The 20116-nt window shown below is 39.1% G+C and overlaps 3 protein-coding genes across 4 annotated transcripts in view; 1 reads left to right on the top strand and 2 right to left on the bottom strand.

The window, feature by feature from the left end:
• Positions 1 to 1111: 1111 nt before the first annotated feature.
• On the top strand, positions 1112 to 4034 carry LOC146161187 (membrane-bound acylglycerophosphatidylinositol O-acyltransferase mboat7-like). The gene is made up of 8 exons (XM_083383745.1): positions 1112 to 1376; positions 1447 to 1576; positions 1694 to 1844; positions 1994 to 2180; positions 2246 to 2401; positions 2677 to 2871; positions 3059 to 3217; positions 3281 to 4034. Exons 1-8 carry the CDS (start codon positions 1162 to 1164, stop codon positions 3477 to 3479), a joined length of 1392 nt encoding a protein of 463 aa, XP_083239871.1. The 5' UTR covers positions 1112 to 1161; the 3' UTR covers positions 3480 to 4034.
• A 442-nt stretch (positions 4035 to 4476) lies between these two features.
• LOC146161186 (splicing factor 3B subunit 6-like) lies at positions 4477 to 6583 on the bottom strand. Its single transcript, XM_083383744.1, has 4 exons — positions 6457 to 6583; positions 5963 to 6081; positions 5629 to 5767; positions 4477 to 4766 (listed from the first exon to the last, which is right to left on the bottom strand). Exons 1-4 carry the CDS (start codon positions 6484 to 6486, stop codon positions 4680 to 4682), a joined length of 375 nt encoding a protein of 124 aa, XP_083239870.1. The 5' UTR covers positions 6487 to 6583; the 3' UTR covers positions 4477 to 4679.
• Positions 6584 to 8653: 2070 nt separating this feature from the next.
• LOC146161185 (puratrophin-1-like) overlaps positions 8654 to 20116 on the bottom strand; it is a 39105-nt gene continuing 27642 nt past the window's right edge. Inside the window, exons 10-22 of one of the 2 annotated variants that reach the window (XM_083386034.1) lie at positions 16122 to 16313; positions 14146 to 14280; positions 13189 to 13811; positions 12764 to 12839; positions 12511 to 12684; positions 11916 to 12075; positions 11436 to 11617; positions 11147 to 11281; positions 10825 to 11011; positions 10000 to 10389; positions 9634 to 9725; positions 9189 to 9255; positions 8654 to 9001 (exon numbers count right to left, since the gene is read on the bottom strand). In XM_083386034.1, coding sequence (XP_083242160.1) covers positions 9235 to 9255; positions 9634 to 9725; positions 10000 to 10389; positions 10825 to 11011; positions 11147 to 11281; positions 11436 to 11617; positions 11916 to 12075; positions 12511 to 12684; positions 12764 to 12839; positions 13189 to 13811; positions 14146 to 14280; positions 16122 to 16313 — 2367 coding nt within the window. In that variant the 3' untranslated portion in view covers positions 8654 to 9001; positions 9189 to 9234. The remainder of the gene's footprint in view (positions 9002 to 9188; positions 9256 to 9633; positions 9726 to 9999; positions 10390 to 10824; positions 11012 to 11146; positions 11282 to 11435; positions 11618 to 11915; positions 12076 to 12510; positions 12685 to 12763; positions 12840 to 13188; positions 13812 to 14145; positions 14281 to 16121; positions 16314 to 20116) is intronic. The other variant, XM_083386035.1, reaches the window with a different exon arrangement.

The raw sequence follows: 20116 nt of genomic DNA, 5'->3' as shown, positions 1-20116 counted from the left end.
GTTTTTAACTTTTAGGATAATGCAGTAATTTTCAAACTTTTTTAAGTGCTGCTATAGTTTTATAGATGTTTTCTGTGATTTATGAATATACATCCCATAGTAAAACTTTTTATTATGCTGATGATGTTTGAAAACCTGTTTTATGTTTTTGATTACTAATATTGAAATCATGTAGTTAGAAAAATATTTTTACACGTTTTTTAACATTAAGATAACAGAACAGTTTTTACACCTGTTGCCTTTTATATGTTGAATATTCATTGTGGCTGGTATCTAAATGTCTATTTTCTTGACTAAAATATTTTTAGAAGTCATATATTTGTATAGTTTATTCTATTGTCAAGTACAGAGTGTATAAATGTTTGTTTATTTGAAATGGTTCATGTTTAGCAAAGTGTGTATTTGCATCTAAATTGTGTATGCAATAAACTTTTTGCGAATTTTGTTCGTTGATCTTCGTTATCCACAGCTCTATCGCTTAAATAGCAATTAAAACTGATTGTCTTAGAAGTTGAAAGTTACAGTCGCGATATATAAAACAACAAACGCGAGTACCAACCTGATGCAGTTTGCAACCTCTATGAAGTTTTGTGTATGTGTGAGACGCTTGGTGACGGTTTCCACAAAGCGCAAGCAGCACGTGATCGCCGTATCGCTCCAACTGATCGCCTTTTCAGTACTATTTGCGCAACGATTTTTTTTCCTTAAAAATCTCATAGAAACCATTCAACGAAAATATAACCGGGGAATTCCGCATCAAAAAACAGCTGTTTACTATTATTTAACTAAAAAAAAAACACATTACATTTGTTTTTGATAAACGAGGTTAACGAGCAGTAGAAATGGTGTATTATTTTACCGCCGTGCCATTCCCAACAACGTATATCCAATAGGATTATAGGTTTAGTTTGGTTCAGGTTAGGAAGTGCGAAAATCAACTATATAAAGCTTGTGAAGTTATAGCTCTTGCACTTGCACTGTTATGTGAAGTGTCACTATAGCAACCTACTACGCCTAATTGCCAATTAAATAGCCTTAAGAAAACAACATAAGCAGCCATTTCAAGCTGTGCATTTCAAAGAATTGCTAAATTAAAACTGTTTTTAGAACACTGTAAATAAATATTTTAATTACTTAAATTTGTAAAAAAAAGCTTTAACCATGATTCAAACCAGAAGAGACCTTGCTTATGCTCTGTACATATCATCTTCATTGCTGGTGGGCATACTATTCAGATTGTACAAAATAAAACTATACAGGAAATATATACTATCGGTTGTTGGTGCTACACACATTCTTCTTTTTTGTGGCTTTGATGTCTACCATTTCATTATACTTGTTGGAGGTGGATGTTTATTAATCAAAAGTCCATATGTGTAAGTTTTTCATAACCGTAAATCATTTTATGTAAGTCAATTCATAAAACATTTATCAATTTATTTTAAGAACAAATCCAAAAATTGTTTTTGTTTATTCCATCTTATACCGGGTGCTTTTTTCCTGCTCAAGTTATTTGGGACTTCCAAGAGATGAAAGTAATCTTGCTAATGGAATGATGCTGATTGCTACTTTAAAGGTGATGCATTACTGTTATTTTTTCATATTCGCTTATGTTTACTCACTTACAAGTAAACTATTACAGGGCCTAAACAATATATAAAAATGCATAATTATGTTTCTACTTTATTTTAAGGTTATCATTGTAGCCTATGAGGTGGCAGATTTGAGGCAAAAAGATAAAGGTCTTTCCAAAAACCATGCATTTGGCATACTGGTTCTTGAAAAAGAACCAAGTACAATGGATTTAGTGTGTTACATGACATGTTTTGTGGGAATTTTTACAGGTTAAACCATGATCTCTGTCAGACATTTGAAAAACATACATATCATTTGTTGGGAGCATTCACTCTTTTGGAATATATTTTTATATAGTTGAAATTTTTCCTTTTAGGGGTATCTTTTCCTGAATTTACGTATACCTATTCACTTTCAGGGCCTGTATTCAAGTACAGAACTTATTCAGACATGTGCAAGTCAACTTACCGACCTGTGTGGAATCATCTTTACAACCAGTGCTTAAAGTTGCTACTGTGTGGATTCATTTTGGGATTAGGGTTCCAGTTTTATAACACAAAATACTTTACATCTGACAAGTTTATGACTGATCCTTTAGTTGTCAGGTATATATTAAAAATAAATGAACTACCAGAAACAGACCTGAAGCTAATTGTTTGTTTTTATGTAGGCTATTACATGTATATCCAACAGGATTTCTTTATCATTTGAGGTATGTGAGTGTTTGGTTGTTGGCAGAGAGTGTATGTATTTGTGTTGGCCTTGGGATGTACCCAAAGGAAAGTATTACCAGACCAGGACAAGGGCCAACTACCCCCATTGAAAAGTAGGTTGGATTGATTTGTTATGTACCAATTAACCAAACTATAAAATAGGATATTTTAAGCTAAAGATATATGCAAAATTTAGGTTGTACTTCTACAAACTTAAAATTATCAATGGAAAAAGAAATAACACATGCCACAACTGAGTTGCACCTTACAAAAATCTATACTTACTAAACACTTTCAAACCTAGTTGGGCCTAACAATTATAATAAATTATAATGGAGCAATAAATCTGAGTGCCATTTATTATACGTTAAAAATCCTTTATTTTTAGTAAGGCCAAAGAAAATGAGGTTGTTCCAGCTGAAGATTATGACTTTAAAACAATACAAAATGTTAGGACTGATAAACTACTGTTTGAACCTTCATTTGGAAAATCAATGCTGTTTTGGAATTGTTCAGTGCAATGGTGGCTAGCTTATTTTGTCTATCAAAGTGATTTAATTCCGAAGAATTTGAAGATTATAAGGTAGCCTTTTGTTTTAGAATAATAACACAATACACTAAATTTCTTAGTAATTTCAATAAAAACAACGCTTCATTGTTCACAAACAATAAATTCATGCCATTATCAGTTTACCAAATATGAAATGTTGATTTTATGGAACATTTAGGCCTTTGTAGAATTAAAAAAGGCTTTTTAATCTTCTTTAAAGGGCTTTCTCTGTGGTTTTGGTAAGTTCTATTTGGCATGGAATAAAACCAGGTTTTTATATTTGCTTCATGCCCCTGCCTATTATGGCTGCCCTAGATCAAACTTGCCTAAACACTAACAAAGTCATTCCTGGAAAACTTGGCAAAAGACTGTACACAATGTAAGTCCTTGCTTTTTACACTATTTTAAATATACAAATAATTATTTGTTCCATATCATTCAGGCTGCATTGGGCAACAGTTAAGATGTTTTGTTTTGCAAGTTTTTTTGTTGCTCACACACTTTCAGACTACAAGCCAATGATGAAATTTCACCAGGGTACCTACTTTGCGACATATATTGTGCCTCTTATTATGACAGCGTTTTGTATATGCATCAGATTTATTTTTTATATTCCTGCACTTTCAAAAAAGAAGCTGTGAACCGTATCACTACTTTTTGTGTCCTTAAGAATTTTTAATCAACTTTTTTGTTGCATGCGTTTTTTAACTAGTTCAGGGTGGTTTAATTTTATGCTAAAATTTATCACAGGGCACACAAGATTAGGTATGAATTCTCATAATAAAAAGTTTAAAATTTTTTATAGTATGTTTTAACTTAATGGGTTTATTTGCTATGAAAACACTTTATAAAACCTTGATATGGTACAAAGTTTCTGTGCCTAGGTTTGGACCACCCTAGCATATTGTGTTATCCTTTACTGTGCCCTAGGTGCCTCTTTATTTTAAAATATTTGATGAATGTTTTGGTATGAAATAAATGACTGTTTTTACAGCATATTGGCCCCAAAATAATGTGTTTTTGATAAAACGGGCTTGATGAGTGTATCACCTTTAACATTAAATAAAAATTATACAGGGCATGCTTTCTTAGGCATTTAAGGCAGCCTTCAAATTACAGAGCTTAAGAAATACCATTTTTTTTTAATGAAGTTTGCTCATCATTAATGCTTCCACATTAATCAGTTCATAAAAGTATAAATTGGACAAGAATATTTTGTTTTGTATGTTTTTCCTAAATAGTAATCATTTTTAAGTTTTCTATCTGTTGAACAATCTCTTTCACGTAGTGGATTGCCAATACAATCTACTAGAAAAAAAATCAGGACTATGTTGTTACAACATTTTAAGTAGTGTGTTTGTTTAGTTTTGTAAAAGTAGATGGTAACACAAAACTATATTTTGAATGAGTTTATGTACATGTGCTTTGTTAAATTATTTTCCAATATTTTGTTATTGGTTTATTCTTGTATTATTCTGTACTCCACAAAGGCTCCTACCGCAAACCTATTTATATTGCACATAATAAAATCATGTTGGTTCTTTTAAGTATCTTTGAAGGAATTATGTTTTATGGCTTTTATGCAATTAAATAATTATTGCATCTGTGAACTTCTTAAATAAATGTTGAAAAAAGATCTGTGTCTTGCATTGCAATGAGTTTATATAAAAACAATTGAAAGACAATAAAATAAGACAAAAAAGTGTGACCTGTAATTGGCAATAATGATTGAATACTACATTAAACTAACAGAACATGAAAGTTTTTACAAGTTTAGTTTAGACAATTGTAGTCTGTAGACAGTTGTTTGGTTTTAACCAGTTGATCTTCCCATAGTATTATTACTTTGCATCAGTGCTGACACCAAACTTTGCCTTCATCTTGTCTAGTTGCTCCTGTTTCTTGTCTGCATCCCGCTTCTTAAATTGCTGTAAAAGCAAAGCAATGAATAAAAATTCAATACTGTTAACCTTGACCCCAACATGGTCATTCGTTGGCTGGAGCCTTACAGTTAGAATACTTGACTACAGAGTTTGACATGCGCTGTACCAAGTTCAGAAGTGATAAGGCTTCACCGTATATTGTAAAAGTGAAACACACCCCAGTAGGTGGAGACCAACTCTGGTTGCTTTGAATTGACTTTCCAGTCTGCTGTTTACTCAGAAATATAAAAGGTATTCAAATAGTTAACTTGTAAAAGACTATTACATTTTTTATTATAATCTGCAACACAGTAAACCATTTGAAATTATGTGGATAGTTGATTTAAATTACATGCATTTGAAGAAGTTTTTTTTGATTTGATTTGCAAAAGTGGTTTCTGTATTCTTTTTTAGTCTGCACACCACAAGTTTGTATTATTGATAGTAAACCTATACATGGCTACAACAATTGAAATCAAACCTTAATAACATGTTTTAGGTTTCACTTTAGATTCTTTTTAGAGCAGATCTAACAAGCAAAAAGCGAGAAACACAGCATGAATTTAATAACATGGATAGAAACAAAAGTGCTTGCAAGCCTAAAAACTAGAGATAGACCGATATATCGGTTTACCGATAATATCGGCCAATATTTGGCTTCTACCGATATATTGGTAAATGTAGGCCGATACTTTTGCCGATATTTTAGTACAAAAATATGATATAATTTTTCTTGCACAACAAACAACTTCCAATTTTTTGTCAAAAACATTTTAATTTTTACCATCATGCCAAGTTAATATGCAAAATAATTGTTTAATAATTATTTAAGGTATATAAATTAAGACATTATTCTAATCCTACTTACTCTGTTTGGATTATAATATAATACAACCAAGTAGCGATTGCACACATTAAATCCTGAAAGGTGGTCGCAAGCATTTTTGGCATCGAAAATGTCTTCATACACAACATAAGCTGTCCCCTTGGTGTCAGATGTCGAACCTCTAAAGGAAATATTTAAGTGCCAGCCGTCATATTTAATTGCAAGACATACATTTATTTGCCAGAAGAGCTCTACAAACTTGACATTTATGCCTGGCAGCAATAGCTTATATACTTAATATAGTTATATTTGCATTTAAGTTGTACACAACAACCTGTAATATTAGTGTAAAATATACATTATATAGTTAACTTACAATCTGATTTGTCGAATTGCACCATATTTTCCAAAGATATCATACATTTCCTCTGCTGTAATTTTGTAAGGTAAATTTCGTACATACAATATACGATTCACTTCTGGAGGTAATCGAACCTGTCAACACATTGAAAATTGTAACAATAAACTGCAAGAATTATTTCGCGCAAGTCAAAATGTTCAAATAATTATATGTTTTAGTGGTACATATTGTACATGTTTTGGGAAGTTTTTTTTACAGCCAATAATAATTTTTATGATTTACAAAGAGTAAAAAAAAAAAAAAAATTATTGGATGTTGAACCAATGCCAGCCTAGTCTTGAATCCTACCACCTTTTTTACAGTCATAAAACGTACTTCGAAATGATTTGTCAAATTTAAATTATAAACGAGCAGCCTTACCTAAAAATATTCATTAATTTTTAAAACATTGTAGGACCTGAACTTGTTATAGAAGTAACAACAATAACATAATCTATAGGCATACTTACATTCGCTCTGCGGGCTGCCTGCATCGCCATGATGAAAATTTACGAGAAAACCACGCTAATCAGGCGATACTTAAACGTCAAAATGTCGTTCTTATGTCTTCGTGTGGAAATACAAGGGATATAAGACTTCTATGTTTAATAGTAATAATATTTCATGCTCCACAAACTGTATTTTGCAGACATATTTGGTCTATTTTTTTGTTTATAGTTTAACCAACGCCTAGGTGTTGGTTTAACGTTTATCAAGACTAAAAAAATTACACGTTTGAAATAATATAAATATGACCACGCTTACTCATTATTCAAAGCAAAATAAAAGTTATCTTATTTTTGTATTTAATTTTTCCTTTTAGTTAGAATAACTACTTTTGATATAGCCTACCTATTGGATCAGTCTCCTAGCGATCGAAACCATATGAACAGCTGTAAATAGGGTAGCCTTATATTACTGTGACATTGTACTAAAACGAAACCTATACAATATTTTTCTAACATAATAAAAAATATTTACATTAACAATAGGCACGATTAAGTTAGTCTTAAATGTAAACTTGTTATGTTTTTTACATGTTTATTAGGTTTTGTGTAGAATCAAAAAATCATGGAGTGGAAAAAACAAAAGCAATTTGCTTTGAGCACATTGGTGTCGGCAGTTGTCCGTTATCCATTTTGGGATGCATTTTCGACAATGATGTTATTTGCCGAAATTGAAAGCACACAAGCGAAACAAATTGGTCTTCCTAAGCTCATTGTCTTCGCAGATGCGGGAATATTAATTTTCCTTGGGACTTTCATGTCATTTAAGGAAGGCACTAGACGCACTTGCGCATTGCTGGCAGCAGTGCAGGTTTTGCTGCAGGTGTTGCTTCACTATGACATACATGGATACATGGAAAAAGAGGTTTTATTACACAATACACTGCGCCAGGTTGGAGTTGCTGCAACATATATCCTACTTGGGTCAGGTGTTGGAGGAAACCGAGCTAAGCGAACTTCAATCATACAATTTTCTTTGTTTATTTTTGCGCTGTTGTTTAGTGCACAAACATTATTACTCACAACTTCAGATTTTGAAAGGAAATTTGCTCTTTACTTTTTGCCAAGTCAGATCAAAACGTCGATTGTGGGAGGTTTAGCTTTGCCTATGTTTATTATATGTCTGGGATTAACAGCTTTTATGTTTGCCTCACAAGCCAAGGGTATTATGCAGGCGAAAAAGTTTGCTCTTTTGTTTTGGTTGTGTTTATGCCTACCAGGCGATATCTATGCCAAGGCTTGGGCAAACAACATTGCATCATGGGCAGTTTATCGTCTAATTGGTGCAACTCTGTGCACACTTTCTGGCCTTGGGATACTTTGTCTTGTAGATTAGAACGTTGCATTTGTTGTAGTGTTATCAAAGTGCTTGTATTTTTGTCATGTAGGATTTTTATTTAACAACTGGGTAAAATAAATCTTATAGACTGTCGCTTATACAGACTTACGAAAACAATGAGCTAATCCTTTTAATTTTCATTTGTTTGTACAACTTGAATTGCGGACATATTGATTTGTTATGTTACTCATCTAAGTTTTTTTTTTTAATATTTTTTTTAGGTGTTTTACTTGTATTTATTATGGTGTATTATGTTAACATTTGTTTTTCTTCAATCATGTTTGTTGTGAGTAATTACATGTAATGCCAGTTTTTAAAACACTGCATTTTGAAGTATGTGGGAAAGTGCAAGGGGTCTTCTTCAGAAAGGTGAATGAGGTGTTTTCTTAACACCAATGCTTGTTACTGATATACCTATGTTTTGCAGCACACAAAAAAGACATGTGACAAACATGGTGTCACAGGATGGGTTTTAAACACACAACATCATTCAGTCCAGGGTTGTTTAGAAGGGTCGGAGAATGCCATCAAATCAGTGTCAGTGCCTGTATAATTGCTGTACTAAACCTCGTATGAATCAATTATTAAACTACGTTTATGTTTACAGAAAACAATGGCTTCAAAATGTTGGCAGCCCAAAGTCTAAAATAGACAAATGCTCTTTTTTTGATGAGAAAACTATCACTGTTAGAAGTCAGAAAACATTTGAAGTGATTCGAAATGAAGCTGAAGTACAAAAGAGAACTTTCAAAACAACTTGAAAGTCTTCAGAAAATGACTTACGACTCTTACCTTATTCATTGTTTGCTGTAGGAAATCAACATACCACTGTGGCTGTGCACCTTCTTATTTAATAAAATTTTTTATTTTTTGAAGTTTATTTCACCTAAAAGCTTAGAAGTTTACTCCTCTTCTAAAGAACATACTAGCCGAGTATTATTTTAATTTTATTTATTTATAAGCTTATTCATAGCTTTATGGTAAAGCAATGCTTGCATCATGCATGGCAGTACGAATGAAGGTGTGCAAGGAAGGCAATAAAAAACACAGTAAAATAAAGATATAATTATTAAGGAAAAGCAAAAAAATCTTAAGTAAGAAGCGCCCCAGCTCTTGTAGTACCATCAGGAACATGGGAAAAAGTACAGATGAATGCGGGGTTTTTCATACCTGCACACAAAAATATATTTAGTTAAAACAAGTGAAATAAACTTTTGGACAACCTCTTATTAGATTTCTGTCAAACGTAGCAACTTGTGTATTGCACAATATAGGATACATTAATTGTTAATGCAGTTTCCATAACCACTTTCCAAACTACATGCTAACCTAATACACAGCAAACGCACAAACTTACTAGTCTATGTTGCGGCCGCCGCGTTAGTCCAGCATTCCATTGGTTATCATAAGTTGATGGGTGAATGCTGTCATGCAATGAACGAATGGTATTAGGGTGACGTAACAACATTAACGCACATGCAACACACAAAACGGATGCCTGTTACCACATTCAACCGAATGCTTGCATGTGCTTTTATTCCAAATATTGTTATTCTTTTGAATAAAAGTAATACACAAACGACAAGAGTAATGAGTGTACATCACTTGAAAAAATGTTGCCATAAGATCGGGCTATACACGAGACGCGTGTCCAATGATAATAGTAAATATTATGCATAATGGCACATGAATATTTAACTACATTTTATCTGTTACGATGATAGAAAGCCACCCTAAAACTACCCCGGTAATCCAACTATACACCTTTCTACACTAGGGTCATTTATTTAAGGGAAACCTACCGTGGTAACGTATTGGTGTGTCGCCGTGTCTTTTATTTCTTCGGTACCGTTCTCTGTGGGGGATTCAGAAGACTGGTCTTCGCCGGTACTTTCTGTAAAAATCATACATCGGACTTGTTATTATCAGTCAAAAACTAGCACAATTATTTAAATAGCTTAAGGCTTCGTTAACTTCTAATAATATTTGATTAAAACTTTAACCTAAGCCTCGATGTAAAAGGTAGTTCCTTTAAAAGCAATACAATCGCGAACGTTTTCAGACCAACCAATGGAGTTAACTAGCGCAGATTAAACTTATTGTCAAGATGTATTCCAATCAATGCTCAAAAATGGCTCGGTAAAATGCGACGCGCCACAAAAACGTACCATTGCTTTCCTGGTCTTCGGCGATCGCGTGAAAATCGCAGTAGGCCATCGGCGGCGTGTTGAGGTGGGCGCGCGTGCCCTCGCGGTTCGGCCAGGCGGCCAAGGTCAAAGACGACACGACCTGACTGCCGGCGGAGCCAACAGACGAAGTAGACGACGACGTTGAGATGATAGAGTGCGGACGCTTGCTGTTAAGGCCAACGTGGTCGAAAGAGGAGACAGCGATGGAGGCGCGCGTTCTCGACTTGATCAGTCGTCCGGCAAGCAACTTGTCGTTGGGCGAAACGGTCTCGACCGAGCGGTTGAAGATTGTGTTCTCGCTCGAGTCGACCAGGTCGAGGTGCGGCTTGCTGCCGATGCCCATGCTCGACATCTCCACTTTGCGGTGATCTGTTGAAAAAAGTACGTTTTTAAAATTGTGTTTCTTTCGCGATAAACAACCTGTGGCCAATTTAATATTGGCCAAACACTACGTCTTTAACACCATCACATAAAAAGTTACGTGATCCATCATACCCGGCAAAACATTTAGTTGATCGGCAAAATTAAAGTGCGTGATATATATATAATATTTTTTTTTAAATGAAGTACTATGAGTATGACCAAAACTACATTTGGCTAACCATCATTCTTTTTGCAGACCAAAATGTTTTGTGCTTCTATTTCAACAACAAAAAACTACTAAATACAGCCCGACGAGCGATACAAAAATTGACGTAATTTCACCGAGTTGCAAAAACAAAGAAATGACGAAAGTTTGCCACACGAAATTCTACTTCAACAAACACGAAAAAAATCAATTCTATATCGCTATCAAGTGTTTACCTTTGTTACGGAGCGCTTGCTTCCACAGCAGGCCGCGTATCTCGTCGACCCAGGTTCGCTTGATGGCGCGGGTGGCGCTCTGGAGGACGAACTTGTCGCCCGTCATTTGGGAGCGTCTTCGGCGAAACCAGATCTCAAACTTGAAGCCGGAGTCGCCGATATTCTCGGTCATTCCGATTTCGGCGGTCTGAAAAACATGTTAAGTTAATGATAACGCGACATTTTTTAACTGTAAGCGTGTGTGCATTTGACCTGTCCGTCTATTTATAATATGGTCTAAGTTTTGGCGCTTAAACAAAAAACAGACAGCGACCCAACGTACCTTGTAGCTGCACTTGTACTGGTAAGTGTCGTGGCCACCGTGCACATGGATTGGCTTGCTGAACAGGATCAGCTCTTCGAAAAGGAAAACGCGCCGAATGATTTTTCGCCGCCCAGTGTATATCACAAACTGTTCCTGTTAAGTTAAACAAATACAGAAGGATTACATAAAGTTAAAACAAAATTTGAATTGGTATTTCATTAATCGCCGGTCATTTGAATAGAAATATAGCGCAAAAAGCAAACCTATCGATAAGTTTATTCTAAAAACATAGAGAAAATAGGCAAACCTGTCGAAGAAGATTTCCCTGCTCTTTCAGGTTTACGTCGCACTCCCTTATGGAGTCCATGGTGAGCAGATCATTGCCGTGTCTCAGTTGAAACTTGACCATTTCGTCTGCCTCCTTCAGGCATCTTTCCTCGTTGCCGGTCATCCTTTTCGCCATGGCGTGAAGCAGCAGTGCGTATTTGCCTGCAAATAGTAGAACTTTTAAATAACCTCAAGACGTCGAAAACCAACCATTCGAAATCTTATATATACATAGCTCTGTACAGACACGATAAAAAATGCCAATCTAAACAGGTCATCTGGCTATTGCAGTGTTTATGCAGTGTCAGTAACCGCGATAAAGACAACATGTGTAGGGGTTAAAACAGGAACAATAATAGAACAACCAGAAGAGCTGTTTTAATTGATATTAAGCCTGACAAAAATAGCTACACTACATGAGCTTAATAAAGATTAAAAAGAATCTCTTTTTGATTCTTACCCATTCTCTGCACGGGTTTGAGAAGATACGAGGCGAGGTCCATTTTGTCACCGAGCTCCAGCTGCTTGGCTCTGAAGAACTCGTTGCCGTGTTCTTGAAGAAGCTGGTCGGACTGCGGCTTGTTCTTGCTGTAGAGCGCGTACAGGCTGAAGTTCTCTTTCTGTGTGTCGCAAGTAATACGGGGGTAATGATTAATACCTAATCGAATTAGGTTTTTATTTTCAGAAAGGACGGTGTCCAACTATAGCATGTTCTACGTTAAAATAGAACAAATAATGATCGCCTTGAAGCTCTATAGCTTAATTTACAATATGTTGTATAAAAAAAGTGCAAACAACAAAAACAGGGTGGAAATGATTCACGAAACACAATAGTAATACTTTCAGAAAAATAATGGTTGTAAACTTTACTAAGGCACAGGGTTTACATTTAACACTACACAAATTTTGATTTACTTCTATTGCGGACAGCCGATAAAGATTTAATAAACTGATATATTATATATGCGGAAGTTTTGCAACGCACTTGTGTCACCGGCGAAGTTTTACTTAAAGTTCAGATTACCACAATTGGCAAATCCGACTTGTGCGCTTACGTGTTTTTGGAAAGTCTTTGCAACGAGCAGAGCGTTACCGTCGCAGGCCTCCAAGTCGCTGAGAAAATGCTGAGAGTGAAACTCGGCGATTTTCTCAATGTTGCCGAAGATGATGTTTCGTTTGCATCTCAGAGTTTGAGGGATGTCGAGTCGGCACATTTCGGGAAAGTAATTCTAATCACGGGAAAAATATGGAGGATAGTAACTCGGCAAATCCACAGAAAAGTTACGACAGGCCGGGAAGCAGTCTCACCTCTATTACGTAGTTCAGCGACTTGACGTATTCCCTTTCGGTGGATATCAGCTCTTCAATGATGAGTGAAGATTTTCTGCACAACACAAGATGTTATAGTAACAATGAAGTGAAAACATATGAGCAGCAAGGGCGCTTAATGTTATGTCGACCTTTGATGAATTTTCAGGTTTGCTTAAGGAGAAAGTATTATATTCAAAATCGTATAAGAATGGTCACACACAGAAATACTCGAAAATTCGGGAGCAAAACAAATGTATAGCAAAAAAAACACTTAGAAAGATTCTATTTAATGATAATGCCTTTGCTTCCGAAATATATACATATTAATACATATAATATTTTTGGATATTTTAATAGTGTCTGACTTGAATTGCTAGATTTGCTAGAGTATTCTGCTGTCAAACGAAATAGGAAATACTTACGATTTGCCTTCGGGGATGTTCTCGTGCACTTGAACCGGCGAGCCGATCGTTATGCCTGACTGCGAGTGCGCCAGCACTACCTTCTGCATCTGGTGCCCGGGCATGCTGGCCGACTTCTTGAGCATCTTGCGCACCGGCTTGGTCCGGCCATTGGCTGCTGCTGGGCTGGTCAGCTCACCAAGACTGTCGCTGCTTTCCTCGGGCATTGGCGAGCCGCTGTCGGGGTTTTCCATCGAGAAAGTGTCCTCGGTCGAAAAGGATTCCTGCGAAATCGACGACATGGCGTCGTTCGATATCTTGTCGTCGGCCGTGGTGGACTGCACGCTAGTTCTCCGCCCGTCGACCGAACCGCATGGCGACTGAGCGCGCGAGCTGCTCTCGTTCAGTTTCGCCTTGGCGGCCTTGTCCAGTTTTTCGCGGTTCTTCATTCGAAACGAGGTCGAAGAGCGTTTCACTTTGCTGTTGCCGGTTTTGATCTGGGCCCGGGCCTTGGCGATCAGGTCGCGGCGCTTGGTAAAGAGGTCGGCGGTCTCGACGCACTTGAGCTGCGCGAACTCGCACTGGCGCAGGCACTTCAGGTTGCCATAGCGACGCGACATCTCCAGCATCTCGTTGAAGCGACACTGCAAGGATTTTAGAGCGAGTTAAAATCCGGGTCATGATGCTTGACTATCCGTCAAATCGATTGGATAATGTATTAAGTAAAAAATGAAAGACCATTTGCATTTTGGGGTCAGTATGATCATACGAATTAAGATATACTGACGATGCCTTTGCCGGCAATATCGTTTAACATCTATAAATAGTGTCGAATCTGAATTACTAGCTTTGCCAGACTATTCTGCTGATAAATCTACCTGAATATAAGAAATAAGTATACAAAAAAAATAAGAATCAGTATCAGTATACAAAAGGACGTTGATTGCTGTACGGTTAAAAAAATTGTCAAAAACTCACTGTGGGTATCGATGGGTGATTTTGCATGTATTCGTCGAACTCGGCGAGCATCTTGTCGCACGCTTCCGTGGTCACACACGATTCCATGTTCAACATGGCCACGAACTTCATCCCGTCCAAAGCCCAGGAATAAGCCTGAAGGCAGCAAACATACTCATGAGAAAACTTTCTTTGTACATATAAAAAAGATTCTTTAGGAATATAGAACAGCACCTCTAAGCTATATTAGTCAAGAGACAGTTGTAAAAATTAAACCGAGGCGTTGAATACTATACATTCGCAGTTTAAATCGCAATGCGGTCATTGCCGTTCTCCGCACCGCCATCCAGCGTAAAACGTGCACGATATTGTCCATCGCCAGATGCCGCGCGAGACACTGTAGCGGCTTGCAGTCGAGTCTGTCAGAACGCACGTAGCCGCCAAAAAGAGGCGTGTGTGATCATCGCACAATATTCCGTCATAACGATAATTTCGAGCAGGCGACGCCCCGGGGCCAAATTCTGGCGTCGAATTACGGGCTACCAGCTTGTTATTAAATCGCTCGGCCCTTTACAGATGTTCGCCGCCCGCCATTGTTTTCCGTCCGTTCTTGGATGACAGGCATTCGAAACGAAAGGAGAGCGCGATTATTATTGCACAATAATGAACAGTTGAGCTCCTCGGACTAACCGCGTACTGCGGCCGCTATATATTTGCTCCAAAACACCTGGCAACTCTTCGGGCTTGCTGAAAGCACCAAAACTTATTTTATTAACATCGTTGAGCATTTTCACTCTTTGGCCAGTTAACAAGCCGCAAATTGCAAAACAGGCCGTTTGCTTTGAACTGGTCTGACAAACAAGCCTGTTGGCGAAGGTTGCGAATAGTTTAGCAACTGCTGTGAAATTTTCGTGGGTCGCCGGTAGTGGCTGGTGGCGTGGCGCTTTGTAATTATCCACGGCGCCATGTTAATGATACTTAGCTGCGTGCACGACCGTTAACACGTCTCCGGCATTTAGAGGTCCGGAAATGCACCGGGACCGGGACAAGGTTGTTTACGAAAGGGCGACCCTAAAAACGTGTAAACTCAAAAGTTGCAGCGCCGCGATTAGCGCAAGCGTCGCTGCTAAACACCCTGATTACAGATTTTCTAATTTGATGCGAACACGGGGATTACGCCAACGAACAGCGACTATTTACGGGTCCTTTAAGACAAGGGTCGCGTCTTTCGGGGACTGTTTACAGTAAGCCAGGGCGAGTATATGTTCAACTGTATCGCGTTTCCTGTTTGGTGAAAACATAGTTACTGGCTTTGGGCTGAGTAGCATAACGCCCAAAGTGGCCCTCTATGAACATGCAACGCATAGCGGACGCGAAAATTAAACGATAAACATTGGCTTACGTCAGATGTAATTGTACAACGATATAACATTTGTTTAAAGTTTCTATTTGGGCTGGTTACTTTCGAAAACGAAAATAGCAGTTGGCGTCACAAATTAATTAAGAAGGCGATTTTGCTTTAAACGCGTAAGTTATGTAAACTTAAAAACGCTACGTATTAACTACACAATAGGGAGATTTTTTTCTATTTACCCCAGGTTCCAACGCAACAACTTACTAAAGAAACGCAAGACCTTTGCTGGTGCCTTCAACACGGGAGCGACTTTTTTTGTTCTATAAGCCAGTGGTTCTCAAACCGTAACTTTAGCTTGTTGTGCTAATTAAATCCGAACATTATAGCCAAATTTCGTTGCAATCCGTCTAGATTTTTTCCCTAAATGTGTTTTTTAATATGTATCAATCACTATAATTGGGGGGTCGCGCAAGTTGTCGAAAACCTAAAAGGGGTCGCGAGAACAAGAAGGTTGGAAACCACTGTATTAGGCGCATACCCGCAGCAGACATCACGTTTCGTGTTCGTTTACGCGTCGATCAACAGAGCAACAACAAAAGAAAACTTTGCTGACACAACGCCACATTACACTAAACAAACTCACCTGGTCGATGAACTTGAGCATTTGCGAGGCTGCTTCCACCTCTTGGCGCTTGCTTTCCATTTCGTTGACGACCTTGTTGATTTCTTCTTCTGCCAGTTTGGCGCGTTGAGTCAGCTCGACTTGACTGATATATCCCAGCTCGGCGAGGTGCTTTGCGTCAGACAGCAGACAGTCGCATTTCGCGTATTGTTGCTGGAAAACGTTACGATAACAAAATTGGACAAAAACAAAAAAGAAATCGATTACTGACTTATAGAATTGAAGTACAGAATTAAATTTCCGACAAAAGGTAAAACTCTAAACTCTTTATCCTATGGCAAAACATTTCTCTCAATGACTTAAAAAAACTGACTACGCGAGTAATACCAATCTGTGAAAAGGTAAAACAAAATCTTCGTCGAAAATAACTTAGGGTGGTTTACAGTGCCCAGTTGCGGCTAACTTCAACTGAAGATGCCCTCACGCAAATCTAGCGCTTTTGTAGCAAAGCGCACGGTTTAAAATTGATCTAAAAGCGCGCGCGGCGATTTCCTGTCACAAAATTTAAAACAGGAAAGAGGGGCTAAAAATCGCAGGTGCCGTTCGACACGTCACGAAGGGGTAAATTTAGAAGGGCGCTGGGCAAATCGATTTTAAGCGTTTTCGCTTTGTTGTTTAAAAGCGGAGGCCGTCAAAACTGAAAGGGTTTAGCTTAATAAGCCAATTTTGGACGCGCTTAAATTGGAAAGGAGAGATAGTCGCGTTTGGATACTAAATCGGTGCATGCCAGAGGTATTTCGGGCGAAGGCGACATATGGCATAGACGCGGCGACACTTGTTTTTTGCAGTGTACACTTTGTGAAGGTATTCCGGGCAGGGCGACATACGGCGACGATAGATTTACTTGTAAAGGCACACACGCCCGGCCATCCATCACACGCCCAATCCACTCTGTCCGACTGGCAGCCGAATCACGCAGTTCGGACAGATGTGGCAAACACGACAAAGGGCGGGTCGCCGTTCGCGTAGAGGCGCCATTGTTTATTCGGCCCGACTAATTTAATCAGCCGGGTTTTGTGCGGCGGGTGGGGGTAGCTGCTTTGGGCTGCGGAATGCCGGCGAATTCCTAAAGGTCTTATCGCCGTCGCCGCTATCTCTGCAGAAAGTGACAGTGCCGTTGTGAAGGGAGGCAGACTTGGAAACGAAGCGCAAACAGAGGGTAAGCAAACAGCGGGAAAGCGAATCGGAATTTATGGCGCCCAACGCGCTCCGCTGGCAACTGGAGAAACAACTTTCTCAAACGCTTTTCGTTCGATAGCGCGCGCAATAAATCACATACTGATGGTGGCTGAAATAAAAAAAACTCATACAGTACATATCTTTGTTTCAATTTTACATCAAATATTTGCCTTGTTATAGGTTAAACCTGTGTACAACATCTCGCTAACCTGTCGTACACAGCACAACACGATACTTTTGTGTACGTATCGAAGTCGACTAGCAATGTAATCGCGTAATCACCTACACGAGTACAACAACGAGGTACACGACGTGACCCTTGCGCCCCCACTACACGGTGCTACACAAGGGAGGCCCTGTAGCCGTTTTGTACGAGTTAACAAGGTGTGGGCACAATGGGTATTACATGCCGTGGCGTCATTCAAGTGAAAGGTGCTTGGCATGTTTTGTTTCCACTCGAAATTATTTCGGACTCGCGGGAAAGTTGCGGGAGAAAGTTTCACAGCTGCGCGGGCGCCCGGTCAGATGATCCTCAGCTCGCCTATGGTCGTAGTCAACGTCAAAAATAAAAACCCGCGACTACACAAAGGCAATAGCCAGTGAAACTGATGGTTCTATAGCTACGACAAACACACAGCACATTACTCTTTGGCATCGTCAACTCTTCCTTAACTGTTAATCAGTTTGTTATTTATCTATTCAGAAACGTTTTCTTTTTATAATATCTCACAATAATCTACAATATCTCACACTAATCCTCTGATCATAATGTAGCGAATACAAGAGGTCTACAGATTTTCCTGAGTTTGAACTAAAGTTCCTAGCTTAACCTTCAAACTGGACTGTCGCGAAAAAAACGCCTCCAAAGAATAATCCAAAAGACTTCAGGCAAAACTGTCAAAAGCAGGCGATCGTTAGTCCAGGTCGATGGAGCAGTTAATTTCCGTAATCCGGCCGTAAATCGAACTCGGGCGAGTCGTTACGGCATTGACAGTGGCACTAAACGGCGATCGATAACGTCGGCTGGCCCAAAAACTCAAAACGCGCCCTTCGCCCGCAGCGACTCTCCTGTCATGAAGCGGCCACGAGCGCGACTGGCAAAGCTGGCTCGACGAAAGAGAGGAAAAAAGGAGGTCACAATCACAGGCGGCCAAGCGCGAAGTCACGTGCTGGCTGGCGGGCATCAAAGCGAGCGGCTGCCGCGGACCGCCCACTCGACTCAAGCGCTATTAAATGGCGCGGAAAGCGGCCACTCTGCGGGACAGAGCGCGGAAGTGGAAACGCGGTTCCGTCGGTTTTTTGGAAGCGCGACTTCGGTCGATGACCCAGCGTGTTTATTTTCCTTCGATTTCTGATACACCCGACGTTTGAAGTCGTCGCCGAAAATGCCCAGCTAAGTTAGCGCGGCAGCTACGCAAACAGATTGCCTTCAAGAAAATAAAGCGGTTTCTTCGGCCGGCGAATGCAGTTTATTCGGTTCAGCGCTTTACGAGCGCTTCAAACATCAAATAACGCCAATCAGATTGCTTTAACCTGGTCAAAGAACGCTGAGAGGCACAGAAACCATTAACAGCTCGCGTTATTTTTAGAAGAGTTTCCCAGCATACAAAGTAGGCAATAAATTGAAAAAAAAACTATCGCCACAACAAAGGGCCAAACAGTTTCAGGAATTTTTGAATTTTTGGCCCCAACGACAAAAATAAACGACCAATAGAGGGCAGCGGGTCTTTTGGCGTGCCGAGGGGCGGGGTCCGGCCTTTTCAAGGTCACATCGGCGCGACAAGGTCACAATGAGTGGTGACACGGCGCGTTGCACAACTCCATCAACAACCAAATTTTCCCACAAAATTTGGAAGTCTGTCCCGCGTGGGTGCCTTTGCAAAAAAATAGTTTTTGGCCTCCACGAATAAATGAAAACATCAGCGGCCACTACTGTCGCAGACGCAAAATCCCGCAACTATTTGGGGCGTACGTGAAAAGAAACAGTTCTACCATCTCATACTGCTAGCGAAAAAAACAGTCCTTTGACCTTACAATGGCGAAAAACAGTTCTCCGACTCAAAAACGCTTGTCCGTGGAAATAATAGCATACAGCGCAGGTGCTGATTAGCCCTCGCAGGCGGGATAAGAGCGCAACCGCGTTGCCTTATATGACAAACTCTCTCGCGCAAGATTTCGGCTTTGGAGCAACCGGGCGCTTTTAGATGGACGGATAGACGAGCAGCTAACCGCGGCACAACAAACTTAGGCGAGCGCTTTGCGAAGGATTTACACCGCACGAGAGATTCCTTGACGGAGTGATCGCTTGGGAAAGCACGTCGTAGCACCAATAATTAGACTGTAATAGAAATTTAAAGCGCTATTTTTATATAATCGATTCTTTATTTGAGATACGGATCTTTGAAGGAGATTTTGCGCTTTATAGAAAGAAAGGGGCGGGCGCTTTTTAGGTTTCCGCGTTCTGTTGAGGCGTGGTAGATTAATCAGGCGTCGCAAACACTCACAAAACACACACGATAGCCACTCGAATCCCGGCAAAGACTGCAGTCGCAACTGCTTTGAAGTGATATCCTAAGTTCGCCAATGTAAAAACAAATTGTCAAAATTGATTAAAAACGACGGGTAAACTCTGTAATCCTCAGAAACGCAATCTGAGAGACGTAATAGGATTTGGCCTCTAAAAAAACGAGATGTGTTGTTGTGCGGGTACTGTTTCCGCCCAGGGGATAAGATTTAAGGGTGATTCACCCCAGTTTACCCATGTTTCTTAAAGTAAG

The sequence above is a fragment of the Ascidiella aspersa genome, chromosome 3, assembly GCF_963924565.1.
Source record: "Ascidiella aspersa chromosome 3, kaAscAspe10.2, whole genome shotgun sequence".
Classification (NCBI taxonomy): domain Eukaryota; kingdom Metazoa; phylum Chordata; class Ascidiacea; order Phlebobranchia; family Ascidiidae; genus Ascidiella; species Ascidiella aspersa.
The sequence above is the reverse complement of the archived record's forward strand: the minus strand, read 5'-3'. Positions and strand labels throughout refer to the sequence as shown.